At 25.9% G+C, this 14,955-nt stretch overlaps 2 protein-coding genes across 2 annotated transcripts; both read right to left on the bottom strand.

Annotated features, from left to right (window-relative positions):
• Positions 1 to 400: 400 nt before the first annotated feature.
• On the bottom strand, positions 401 to 1,036 carry LOC124934631 (aspartic proteinase CDR1-like). Its single transcript, XM_047475153.1, has one exon. The coding sequence runs from the start codon at positions 1,034 to 1,036 to the stop codon at positions 401 to 403; it is 636 nt and encodes a 211-aa protein (XP_047331109.1).
• Positions 1,037 to 8,522: 7,486 nt separating this feature from the next.
• Positions 8,523 to 9,278, bottom strand: LOC124934630 (aspartic proteinase CDR1-like). Its single transcript, XM_047475152.1, has one exon. The coding sequence runs from the start codon at positions 9,276 to 9,278 to the stop codon at positions 8,523 to 8,525; it is 756 nt and encodes a 251-aa protein (XP_047331108.1).
• Positions 9,279 to 14,955: the final 5,677 nt, after the last annotated feature.

Below are 14,955 nucleotides of genomic sequence, written 5' to 3'. Positions count from 1 at the left end.
TGTCTGAATGAGAAAATAAAATAATAACTCAAATTATTAATTAATTAATTTATAAGTTTAAGATAAATTAAATTTGTGGAATCATTTAATTTATATAAAATAATTTCCATTTTTTTATTTATTACAACAACTGAATTTTGATGAGAAATAAGAATAAGTTAATGTATTTTTTAATAGTAAATGTACAATAAATGAAAGTTATTTAATAACACAATATACATTACATTAAAAACAAAAATACAAAATATTTTGGCCAATTAAATTATTTCCAAAACAAATTATTAATACACATTCAATTAAATATACTAATTCTCCTTCCATATAATATAATTATTCAAATTTGCTTCCTCAATCAATACTCATTTTATTCTCTTCAAACCCTAAATTTGGGTAGCAATGATTAATGATTTGAACAATTCACTGCCTTAAAAGAAACACTCTTATTCTCAAGATCATATCCAATCATGTAATCCATTTGAAACAAACTCCCAATTATAGTTTCACCACTATTGGTTGGGTGTATCACTAGGCACCATACGCCGTTATTGTTAATAATTGTATTTCTCTTTGTCAAAACTAATTCAGCACCTCCAGAAAAATGGATAATGAGAGTAGGAAAGTTTGGATCGAACCTGTAACAATGTTTTAAATGGTCATTTTCAAATGGTTCGGCTCTAATCACGCTTCTTAGTGCATTCTTCAATTGTTGATACAAACCCGTCGGTAAATAAGATAAAAACGCGCCGGTATCTAATATGGCAGGACTCCTAAAAGGAATTCTCGTATAGGTTTTCTCATGACCAACCATGATGGGAAATGCCATATTTTCGACACTAATCGCTTCCAATGTGATATATTCGGATACCAACGGGGTGCTGCGTCCAGACACGATTGCGCTAGCCCCGAAGCTGATCTTGCTTCTTGTATTTATTTTCAAATAATGAACTAGGCAGTACGCGAACTTACCACCAACCATATCGCCAAGCTGACTTATTAATGAGTGAGGCCCAGCTCCGAACCCAGCAATGCCAGCCATGGTCTCATAGTACTCACCAATGTTGTTTTTTGAAACCCATAAACCATTTTTCGAAAGAAATTGTTTCCCAATTTAAAAGTTTCCATGGCTAGATCACCAGAGCTGGAGGAATTGTCCAAATATTTAAAAGTGTATGTACATTTTCCATATCTCCATTCACAAGTTTTAGCATTGCCCAATTTTTTGCATTCTTTTCCACCACATGTTAATATTTTATAGGACCGTGATCTTTTCGAATTAAATTTGGGTTGAGTCTGCCTGAAACAGTTGACACAGGGGAGACATTGAGTCCATACTTTGCTGCTTCCGGTGTCGAAGGATACCAATTGCTTGATGGGTGGTGTGCCAATGGAAATCTCTATGAGGTACTCATAGTAAATAGATACGGAAACTGTTGAATCTATAGGATTAATTTCATTCGCGTTATTGTTGGGGAATTTTGAGATAGATTTCGCGTTGGGGAATTTTGAGATAGATTTCGCGTTAAAGAATCGAGAACTAGAGCGAAGAATGGCTCGTTCTAGAAAGTTGGTTTTGTTGGTCGATGAATCATACAACGGAGATTCAAGTGAATCTCGATGAATGAGATAAGTAGAAAAACTTATTAATTTTGAAGTATTTGAGCAAGAAACAAATAAAAATTGTAATACCACTACTAAAATTACTAGATAGTTGATAACAATGCTGACCATGATGAAATATATAAAAGGAGACCAGGTAGATAAGAGATGAAATTTAAATTTACAACAATGGTTGAATTTATAGATGTAAAGGAATAATTAAAATATCAATGCTATATTACTATAATATATATATATATATGTCAAAAATCTCTAAAATGATTTAGTAAATCTAAATATAAATGTAATTTCACTTCTAGTGTATTACTTCTAGTCGATTGGTAACAAAATGTGGATATCCTCGTCTCTTGAAGTTCAGGGTTCGAACTCGTCAGACGATAAGTTATGTTTTTATTTCTAGTTAAATGATTAGTTGTGTTTGCGGGCTATATTTTAAGTCGAGTTGATTAGTCGCACTCCAAACGACAAACAAAACTAGCGTTCTAAAAAATCTCAATATAATATCATTGCATATATATATAGCTAATCATTCTTAATGTTTAATGTTATTATTAGTATGTATTCTAAGATTTATCCATGAATATTGGTAGATAAATTGGAGAGTTAATTGTTTTTCTAAAAAATTTAGAAATTAAATAATTTGTTAAGAGACGTATTTTTGTTTTTTGTTTTTGTTTTCAAATTTTGTAATTTTATTTATTTCTTTTACAACTAGGAGTTCGATAATGTGTTCTTAATAGTTTTTGTTGATGGATGTTGGAGATCAGGGAAAACCACTACATTAACTCTTTTCAATTCCAAGCAAATCTTTTATAATTCAAAACCTAACTCATTGACTTAATCTATAATTAATTTGAGGTTCTACTTTAAGTTAAAACTCAACTTCACAACGAATTTATACATTCAAATCGAGATAGAAATCATTTATTCAAAAATTTTGACTGTTCAGTTTTTATTAACAGGAGGTTTCAGTATGGAGATAATTTGAAATGCCATATTTGATCAGAACTCTTATAAATGACATATTTTCATCCCATTTGAGAGAAAACACTGATTTACAGTAGGATTCAAGGAATTAGAAACATGTTCTATCTGAAAACAAATGATAATTTTAAGTTTGTAGATAATTTTAAATGCAAATCTTCAAAAACACAAGTAGATAATTTTAAATGCAAATCTTCAAAACACAAAAATTGTTCATGACAGAATGTCCTTTAGAGACAATGAGAGTGACTATCTCATTAATGTTTTTTTACGATATTTTTATCATTGAAAATTACGATAAAATGATTAAATTTTCTAAGGACGTGAATTGTACTACATGAAATATCATGTTATTATCAAATGATATATTAATATTATTAAATTAACGAAAGATTAACTTTACATATTATTAGATATGATTTTCTTCTTATCGCTTTTATTTTTTTATCTGGCCCACCCATACTTTGGAGTCCGACCCAATTGACTAACCAATAGGATATTGGCACGTGGCACATCGAATCCCGATACAGTGCAATCCTCGAAGGAATGTTTGCGATTATCTTGAATTCTAGCTTTTTTATTATTATTGGAGAATGAAGAATTGATAATGCCCACTCTAAAGTTATTGATAATGTATTTGTCACTTCCACCAACAAAACCTTCATATTAAGAGAATCAATTAATAAATTTTAAGAATATTGGACTTAGAGGTTAAGCTCTAATTGTTCAATTTTCACTAACAAAAGCATTTGGATGATACATATGTTTTGAGAATTTGTAATATATAACTAAAAATATTATGAAGTATTTGAGAAGTACCAAGAATAATTTTTTAATGTACGGGGAGATGAAAATTTAATCTGATACAAAGGTTATACTGATGCAGGAATATTCAGACTATAATGTTATAGCCACTTAAATGTTCCTAACATATTTAAGTGGCTATAACATTTATTGTAACAATAATGATATCATAGCCGTCAAAAGATTTAAATTGTTTATTGTCCCTTGTTAATAAAATAAGATAAAAAAGAGAACCCTGCAAAAATTATTATCATATTTAGATAAACTAGATTTTATAACATCTAAATATCTATTTTATAACTTATTCCCGATAATAAATAGAATATTGGAAAATCTTAGACCTTGTTCGGATTAGGATTTTTTTAAAACCTAGAGGGAGAAAAATATAATGATTGGTGATGATTTTAAGGAGGTGATGATTATTTTTGTTAAAAAGACTTAAAGAGGGTATTGATATAAATAAATAAATAAATAAATAAATAATAATAATTTAAAATATAAGATATTTTAGTATTTTGATTAATGAGATGAGTGATGTAATCGTTGAGAAGTGACTTACTATTTGAAATTACATGATCAATTAATTAATTGTTCTTAATTGATTTAGGTTAGACTCAAGGACAAACATACATTGATTATATTAAGATTCAAGCAATACGGTTTTCACCTTAACTCATTTGAAAACTGTAAATTTACTTTGAATATAACCTTAACCAAATCAGCCTTAACAATTATTATTTTTTTCATTAATATAATTAAAATATGGAAATAAATAGTAGGATAAGGTTTTTTTATTGTTATCTTTTAAATATTAGAGGGACACATAATTCGTTTCAATTGCCTTTTCTAAATTTCTTCTCAATATCATATCTCATTTTTTCAATTTCACCGATATTAAAATATGATTTAAGTTGATTTTCTTAAAATATGGATAATAATAAAATAAAATAAAATATGTTCTTTATTTAATTTTTCTATAATATAAAAAGAAAAATATTCCATTACTCATTTTTTCTTTATGAAAACCACACATTTTCTAGGTTTTTGATGGCTTGGCTAAATCTACCGACAAGTTAAACTTCTTGAGGATGTCATTTGAATCCTAGATTTTTGTAGGTTTTTTTTTATCTTCTTCTTTGTGAAAACTACACATTTTCTAGGTTTTTGGTGGCTTGGATGAATCTACCGGTAAGTTAAATTTTGTGATGCTGGCATTTGAATCATAGATTTTGAAGTGTTTTTTTATTAGGGTTATTTAAAATTTGTTTAAAATAAATTATTAAAATATTTTAGTTATTTAATATATAAATTTAATAAAATATTTTGATATTTTATTTAATTAATTAAGTAATTTTATAGTTAAATTGGATTAATTTATCAAATAAAATCTTATAAGTTGTAGTGATATTTGAAAAAAAAAAAATGGAGAATATTTTTTGTTTTGTAAGATGTGATTTGAATATATAAAACTAATTTCAAAATTATAAACTCACAAATAAGAGATTTTGTACAAACAATTTATTGGAGAAAATAGACATCAAGTCAACTTTATAATTTGTAGCTCAAACACATTACTCATCCATTAAAGTTCGAGTCACCTAAAACACAACAACAACAACAATTTGACTAGTTCTAAAATCATTTTATTGGATAAATCACAAACAATGTCTAAACACTATTTTACAAATATAAATAATGTGTATGTAAGCATTAAAACTGAACAATGTATATTGGTTTGAAGATATAGCCTAAGAATAAAGAATGCAAATAAAGAGAGCAACAACATTAATTTTATTTTGAATTGTTTTAATAAAATTAATAATAATAATAATAATAATATATATATATATTGGAATGGTTAATCTAATTAAACAATTTAAAAATATTTGATTTTTAATTAATATTATAAATAAAATATATGATAAATGGAATTTATAAATTAATATGTTTAATCTTGTTAAAATTATAAAAATAAAATTATTATTTCAAAACATTTTATTTGAAATTATGATTAATTTGAACAATTATAAATGGATATATATACAAATTAAAATTATTTAATTTTAATTATTTTAAAAAATATCATAATTTAAAACTATTTTATTATTTTTTGTTTTATATGTAAAATGTTAAATATATGCATCTCTTTTAGGGCGGAAAATGAATCCAGCAAACGCTCTGTCAAAGTTTGACTTTGATTAAAATCGACTAGTTTAATATTCGATCCTAGCTCATATCATATTTGTTAGATAGCTTGTTGAAATTTTTCAAAATCTTGAACATGTCTCGCTTTGTTTTTCAAATCTAAACAATGTGTATATTAACATTAAACTGTAATTGTACCTTGGTTTGAAGATATTGTTATAATATTGTGATAATGTTTATAAAATAGAAATAACTTATGTAACCACATAAATTATTCGATACAATTTCTTTTTATTCTAACCCATATAACTGATTAAGAGAATGAAAATAAAATCAATAGCAACTTTAATTTTATTGTAAATTGTTTTAATAAAATTAATAATTCTAATATTTTATTATCAGTTAGTGGTTGATCACTCCAAACCTAGATAGAAAGGGTCATCGACCAATATCAGAACCATAACATCAAATTTCAATTATAGTGGTTATAATTTTTAGAAAAATCATCTTACTGACATAAATTTCATTCATGTGGAATCTTCAATTAAGCTTTTAGTAGATCTGGATTGACTTTGAGTGTGATTTGTGATTTATGAGTTCACGTGTCATAGCTTTGAAAATTTTGAAATATCAACCAAGATATGGAGTTTATTGTCATAACTATTTCTTTCTATTTTCGATACCATTTGGTACAATTTGAAGGGTTTTTAGATTGATTGATATTGTTCCAAGTGAAAAAGTCGATTAAATATATCAAAAGGTCATTGGATGGATTTGATTCTCACTGCATTCTAAAAAAAAGGAAGAAAAAAGAACGGCTTACTTTTGATTCTTAGATCCCAATCAAATATGACTACGAATCGTTGGATGATATTTTTGAAAATGTGTTAGCCTACCAAATAAACACAATAACACAAAAATAGATATATTTGTTTCATTTAAGCTATTACTTAATTTATTTATTTATTGATGCACTCACTTTTAGGAAATTATACCATGACACTCCACAGTTATGGTCCCTCGTTTAAACATGTGACATTTTGATCTCTTAAGTGTAATTAGTTTTATTTTAAATTTTTTTGAAACTTAATTACTTTAGGATTGAACAACAATTTAAAAATAAATATTTTTTAATCTCGTGCAAGGTTAGAAAATAATTATATATGTGTTGTAATTATTAAAAATTATAAATTTAGAGAAAAAATTAGTGTCTACTATTCAAAATTTTGTTTGATTTCAAACCATTGAAAAATGCATATTTTGAGCCACACAATATTGATTGATTATAGTAAGAGTCAATAAAATTAGTATGGTCCTCACTAATCTTCTTTTTCAACCCCTTTTGTTTTTACTTTGATATTCTTCATCCTCTATCTTTCTCCTTCATTTCAATTCAGCCCTCATTTATTCTTTATTTAGTTTAGCCATCCATTTTTATTTTGGCTTCATTTGAGCAGCAAACTTTTGGAAATGTCTTATTTGGGATTGAGTTTTTTCTGGAGTTCACATTCCGCATTGTCTTGGCATTTTAAAAAGAAATATTACAATTATGGAGATATGTTGTTCGATTCAGTTGTTTTGTACAATCATAGCTAAAGTCAGTTTAAGATTCATTTATTTATTTGCAGTTCGGTTTAATCGATTAAAAGATTTTTTTGATTAATTTCATTCGTTCACCAAACCATATTACAATAGTATCAAATATGTTTTAAATTTTTTATATCAAACTAGTTTTGAAAAAATATATATATTATAGTTAATGGTTGGTTAAAATCTTCTAAAAACTTCATGAATAATTAAAAAAATATATAAATACAAAATAAGTTTATTATTGGTCACTGTTTACCCATAAAATATTACTACAAAAACTCAATCAAACTCAAAATCATCGAAGCCTCCCATAATTATAATTTTATAATAAATTTAGCCAAAATATTTGAGTTTAATAAATCACACAAAATGAAGATTTATGACCAAAAAAAAGATTAAAAAAACAATAATGTTTAAGTATTAATAAGTATTAGATATTGTAAATGAAGGGAAATTAGTTTTAATTAATTACAAATTGTTTGTGTGATTTTTTTTTATCAAAATGTGTGATGCATTTTTAGATTCAGATAAATTCTGATATCAAATTTATAAGATAATTAATCTTAAATTATAGAAAATCAACTATTTTTTTTTTTTTTAAATTATGATCTTATAATGGTTTGTATTTTGTTGCATAAATGAAATTTATAGACATTTAAAAAAAATTGCCTTAATATATAATATAGTTTATATATTATATATATAATATAAGTTATGTTATTTTATTTGTGACATTTCCATTATTAATTATAAAATTGTATTTAAACCCACTAGGGTATTTAAAACGGTAAGGATCAGTATTAAAAATATCGTATGTGCTAAATTTTTATATTAGAATTTTTTTTTTAATGAAAATTATATTTTAAAATAATATCATTTAATAAACAATCTTCCATTATATAAATATAATTAATTTGTCAATCTTTACAAATCAAACTTTGAATCTCATGTTTAGATGAGAAAATAAAATAATTACTCAAATTATTAATCACTTACATTTATAATTACAAGATAATTAAATTAATGGAATCAATTAATTTAAATTAATTCCAAAATTTTATTTATTAGAGCAGCTAAGTTTTGATGAGAAATAGAAAACAAGTTATTTTTTTTATTAAATAGTAAATGTATAATAAAACATGATCGAAGAGTTTATTTAATTAAACACACAACGATACCGAACAAAAAATAAAATAAAACATAAAAAAATACAAACACTTCGGCCAAATATCGCACTTTTTGCATGTATATTCTCCAAAATAGCGATTAATACAATTCAAATATACTAGCTAGCTAATTCAATACTATTATATTATTCAAATTTCTTTCCTCGTTAATACTCATTTTATTCTCTTCGAACTCCTAAATTGGAGTAGCAATGATTAACTCTTTGAACAATCAGTTGGTCTAAAAGAAACACTCTTATTCTTAAGATTATATCCAATCATGTAATCCATTTGTAACACGCTCCCAATTATAGTTTCATCATTGGTTGGGTATATCGAGAAGCACCATAAGCCGCTATATTTAATGATAGTATATCTCCGCGTCAAAACTAATTCAACCCCTCCAGATAAATGGAAAATGATAGTAGGAAAGTTTGGAAAGAATATGTAACAATTTTTTAAATAGCCAAATGGAATTGGTGGGACTCTAACCGCGCTTCTTATTACTTTCTCCACTTGTTGGTATAAATCCGTCGGCAAATAAGATAGAAAAGAGCCGGTATCTAACAAGGCAGAACTCATACAAGGAATTCTCGTATAGGTTTTCTCATTACCAACCATGAAGGGATATGTCACATTTTGGACACTAATCCCTTCCAATGTGACATAATAGGCGGATACCAACGGGGTGCTGCGCCCAGGCACAATTGCGCCAGCCCCGAAGCTGATCTTACTTTTTGCATGTTTGATCGAATAATGAATTAGGCAGTAAGCGAACTTACCACCGACACTATCGCTAAGCTGGCTTATTAATGAGTGAGGCCCAGGTCCGAACCCGACAATGCCAGCAATGGTGTGATGGTACACACCAATGTTGTTTTTCGAACACCCATAGACCATATTTGGAAAGGAAGTGTTTCCCAATGTATAAGTTTCAGTGGCTAGTTCACCAGAGCTGGTGGAATTGTGCATATATTTTGAGGTGTATTGACATTTTGTACACCACCATATACAAGTTCTATCATTGCCCAAATCTTTGCATTTTTTTTCACCACAAAACAATGTTTTACAGGACTGTGATATTTTTAATCAAATTTGGGTTGAGTTTGGGTGAAACATTTGACACATGGGAGGCATTGAGTCCATATTTTGTCGCTTTTGGTGTCGAAGATTACCAATTGATTGATGGGTGGTGTGTCAATAGAAATCTCTATGAGATACTCATAGAAAATAGCTGCGGAAATTGTTGAGTTTATAGCATTAATTTCTTTCGCGTCATTATTGGGGAATTTTGAGACAGATTTGAGATGAGACAACCGAGAACCAGAGAGACCAATGGCTCGGTCTAGAAGGTCGGTTTGGTTGATAGATGAGTCGTAAATCGGATATTCAAGGGAATCTCGATGAATAAGATAAGTTGAAAAGCTTATTAATTTTGAGCTTGAAATAGATAAAAATTGTAGTACCACTGCTAACATTACTAAATGGTTGAAAACAATGCTAACCATGCATTATGAAATATATAAAAGGAGACTATCTAGATAAGAGATGAAACATAAATCTACAACAATGTTTGTTGTTTGAATTTATAGATGTAAAGAAATAAATAAAATCTCAATAATGCTATATTACTATAATATATATATGTGTCAAAAATCTTAAAAAGGAATAATTAAAATTTTAATGTAATATAAATAATTATATATTTAATGGTATGATATGATATATAGTTTTATTTGAAAATTCAAAATATTTTAATTCTCTAGAAAATAAACTTTAACGAGTTTAAAGGTTAAATTTTATTGGTCAAATTTTTAACATCGGAGGGTACTTTTTTTTTTTCATCACTCAAATTTGAAGAAATGTTGCGCTGTGTTCGGTTCGACGTCCTATTTAGCCGATTCTATTTTTTATCTGAATTTAATAGTTGGAATAATACTCTCAATCATTATTGGGTTATTTTCTGCTCATACCCTTCGATTGTATTGTTGATCCTTTCTCGAGTCCGTGTCCAGTTCCTTTTTATAAGCAAATGAGATGAAATAATTGGATTTTGAGTTATTTATCATTTTTTTAATAAAAAGTTACTCGATTTGATCTATTATATTGAGGACCTCTTACATGTATCCTATCATGATTTGTATGAATTTGTCACTATTTCGACCATATATGTAAATGGTCTATATTTATTTAGACGACCTTTTTCGGCATTACTTGTCAACCCTCGACTAAGGATAATTTTAACTGCAGCTTAGAATCTTTGATCAAGATTCTTTCGACATCGTTTTATTGGTTCGTTCGGTTTGTTTTACTTCAACAGTTATCATTCAAGAACTCAAATGAGTTTTATTTTTAAATTATTTATGCAGTTTGATATTTAGATCATTATTATTATTGATTTTGTAAATGTTATCTTGTATTATTTGTTAATTAATTTCTCATATATAATTTATATTTGATTAGATTATTGAATTGTAGATGTTAAAGAATAAATAAAATCACAGATAAACCATTTTGGATTATGAATGATTTGTTTGGAATTGTAAAGAGCTAAAGTAGTGGTTTCCTTGTTCTAGAACAACATACGTATTAGGTATAGTTAATAGGAATAAAGTATATATTATAAAATTTAAATATACAGAATAAAATAAAGTATGGAATTTAATATATACAATATATTATATATGTATATAAATTATGAAATCAAAGTTATTTATCAATATTATTATTTTTAAATACAAAGATTTATTGAAAATTGAATGAAAGTCAAGAATAAAAATAAAATAAATAAAACACCTCTTTCCTTTTATTATTATTTTTATTAATTTGTAATAAAGAAATAACTAAGGAATCTCAATAACAATTAAAATAAATAAATTATAATATATCAATTAATCTAATAAGTCATGTGCTTATAACTTTGAGAATTAAAATTTTAGTAATGTTGTCCATATTCATATATAATTAATTAATTTTTTATATTATCAATCATATAATATTATACATTCAGATTTGAGTGACTATAAAAATCGCAATATTTATTTTGTGTGTCACACACCTAACATTTATGTACAAACTATATATTTATAAAATATATTTGTATGGTAAAAATAAGACGGCTGTGTTTGTAATTATATAGTTATTAATCGACTTAAAGAAAGTTTAATAATTGATCGAGTTATACACTTAAAGAAGGTGCAGAAGTTATTAATTTATTAAATCAATTAATTGAAGCATCATCCTACTATTAAAGTAGGCATGCACATTTGATAATAAATATGTAACAATTATTGGTGTGTCATGTGAATAATTGAACTAACCAAAAATAATCAATTATTTAACAGGACTTACTGTTAATATTTTATTACTTCAAAAGATTATCGTTTACAAGTTAATATTTAAAGTCCAAAGACTAAATATTAATGCCGAGTTTGGTATCTTATGATGAGACGTATCATTATTTTGAATTTGTGTAATTATTAAATTATGTGAATATGGTTGTTCATTTATTTTGTTATCTATTAAGTTAACATTTTAGTTTATACGATTATTTTTAACATTTTAAGTTCATTTTATATGATAAAGTTTTAAAACATATCTAGAATTTGTTCTTCTTTAACAACTATATCTAAAATGGTTATTATTAGAATAAAGATAACAAAAGAAATACACCATAATATATGTTATATTTTGTTTAAAAATTAAATGCATTAATTAGAATTATACTAATATATTTTCATACATTTGAATTTTCTTATCCACAATTAAGTTAATCTGATGTGAATTATAGTTGTGTAAAAGGAGACATAGTCTCTTTATGAACTCACATCATATTGTGTGTAGGAAATAATTTTTTTTTTTTAAAATAACATAAATGGTGATCATTTAGAAAATATCTTAAAAGATAATAAGGTAAAAAGGTTGTAGAAATTATCGATGTTGCACCTAAAAGAAATCACTAAAGAAAGTGATGCATAAAAGAATACATAAATTATAGTTTTTGTTTATTTTAAGAGTAATTTAACTTCGATATTTAGACACATTTGATGGTAAACTTCAGTGTTACTATCTAACGTAAGTGCTTCGATGTATGATTGAGTTAGTTGTACAAACAATTGATGGTGAACGACACATTAACGTGGGAAATGACAATTCAAATTAAAGATGGAGAAATAAGGAATTACTTTAGATACTCTTTATTTGGAAACAAACTTTTATAGCTTATCTCCATATAATGAATTTTTTGGAGAGAATAATTAAGAACTACAACTTAAATAAGGAATAAAGTTCAACTAAGACATTGTAAATTATTTTGGATTGTGTAGTTAAGGTTAGATCCAAAGAAAATAACTAGATTAATTAATTAGTAGGTGTTAATTGTTGAATATTCTAAAAGATCTAGAGACAAATTTAGTCTTACAAATAAAGAAATTCAAAAGTCTCCTTAAACAAGAGTCTAATGTATACTCAAGATTGTATGCATAAAAAATTAAATATATTTATGATGTTGAAAAAATATTTAAAGTATCCTGGTTTGAATAACTAGAAAGCAACCAAATAAATAATGTAACATTTGAAAAACAAAACATTGCATACTTATATAGTAAAATTGAATCAGATAAAGATTGTTTGATATTTTGATTCGAATTGTTTTTTACCATACATTCGAAAATTCATGCAAAGTAATTTTAGTTTAATTACTAGCTGGATTAGTTAATTATTGTAGGAGTGTTAAGTAGACACTCAAATTATTTTAATATAATGACATAATTTTTTATGTGTTTTGTGACATCCAATTAAAGAATATGATTGCAAAATTTTGTCACAGGGTTGCAAATTATTAATGATATAGAAAAGACTACTAAACATATTACATGACAATAATCTACCGTCTTTTACTTTAAGAGAAATATGAATTTGATTAAGTCAAACTATTTGGAAAATAAATAATTCAGAATGTTAAGTTATCTATTGGGCATATTTAGACAAACTCTAAATTACATATCTGTTATCTAAATATTTGTTATCCGAGGTCTTTCATGAACATATTGTTCATATGGATATTATATATTTAGATGATATACAGTTTTAGTGTGAGTTTGTGTTGTGATGCTTATATAGATATAATTTTTTATTTATGTGCACATTAAAGATTCAGTTTTTAAAGAAATAAAGATTCGGTTTTAAAAATAATGAAGATTATAAAGATTTTCAGATTAATCTCTACAAGGATTAAAGAAGGATCAGTTGGTATTATACATATTAAAGATTACATTACATGTTAATCTACACTATCCATCCATATTTGATCTATGTCATTTGATTGTATTAGCATATGTGACTATTGATGGTTTAGTTATGAATTAATGTAACAAAAATTATTTTAATCATATGTTGATATAATTGATGGACAAGATTATATAAATGTATTTGAAAATGATAACATTTTTTGAGCTCTTAAGGTTATAATATACAATTAAATGAAATATGTATATGACCCAAGTAAGAAATTATTGGAATTAATTCAAATATTTAGATACATATATTATTTTTTTATTGTATATTAGTCAAACCTAATTAAAGTGATCTATTAAAGTACAAAGGTTATGGGCTTATTTAGACATCTATAATAAATATGGGAACATATTTGTGTAGAAGCATAAATACTATTTACTATTTTGTTGATGAGCCGAATAGTAAATATGTATATTAGGATTAGGTCCCCAACCCATATATATATATATATATATTAACATACTTATTATGTTACTCTCATCAAACTAAATGTAAAGGTTGTTCACTCTCAATAACACTAAAATGTATCGATAGAAGGATAGAAGACATAAACCCCACCCACATCAAATATTATGATCCAAGTCCAAATTTAGAACTCATAGATTTAAGTCCGAGAGAAGATCCGAAAAATAACGAAGAATGACATAATGAATTATTTTTCATTATAGATCCATACATGTTTCCACAAGTACAGTTTACCTTAAGTTATCAAAATAAAATATTATGATTATAAAATTAATGAATAAAGATCTATATTCAAGATTCTAACATCAAGGAATTAGAAGTTTCATGATTCAATTAATTTGAAGTTCAAGATAATTAGGTTTTGTGTCACTCAGATTTGAGTTGGTATTCTATTTTGTTTAGTTTAACATTTTGTTTAGCTAGATTAGATTTTTCTTCCTAAATTTTAAAATCTGAATAATACTCTCAGCTTTGTGAGTTGTTAGTTTTTCATATTCGTCAATTGTATTGGGTATGTTTTCTTGAGTTTGTGTACATTCTCATTTTAGCAGTAAATGAGATAAAGTTAATTAGATAAAATTTTCTGATCTAGAATTGTTTCTCTTGTATTCAATAAATAGTTATTGAAAATGATATTTTCTTTGAAGACCCTATTATATTTATCTTCTCTTGATTTGATTTGTACGAGTTTCTCATTATTTTGACCATAAATGTAGATGGTCAATTATCATTTAACATAACATTTTCCGTTGTTACGTATTAACCCACGAGTAAGAACACAATTTATTTTCGCTTAAAATATTTGATAGAGATTATTACGATAATCTATGATTGATTTGTTCGATTTATACTCATTGTTATGGAATTCAAACGAGTTTGTATGTAGAGT

This window comes from Impatiens glandulifera, chromosome 4 (genome assembly GCF_907164915.1).
Source record: "Impatiens glandulifera chromosome 4, dImpGla2.1, whole genome shotgun sequence".
Taxonomy (NCBI): domain Eukaryota; kingdom Viridiplantae; phylum Streptophyta; class Magnoliopsida; order Ericales; family Balsaminaceae; genus Impatiens; species Impatiens glandulifera.
This window is presented reverse-complemented; position numbering and strand designations above follow the sequence as displayed.

Bases quoted from the DNA above. Each gene is read 5' to 3' on its own strand.
- LOC124934631 (XM_047475153.1), bottom strand. From the start codon at position 1,036: ATGGCTGGCATTGCTGGGTTCGGAGCTGGGCCTCACTCATTAATAAGT.
- LOC124934630 (XM_047475152.1), bottom strand. From the start codon at position 9,278: ATGCACAATTCCACCAGCTCTGGTGAACTAGCCACTGAAACTTATACA.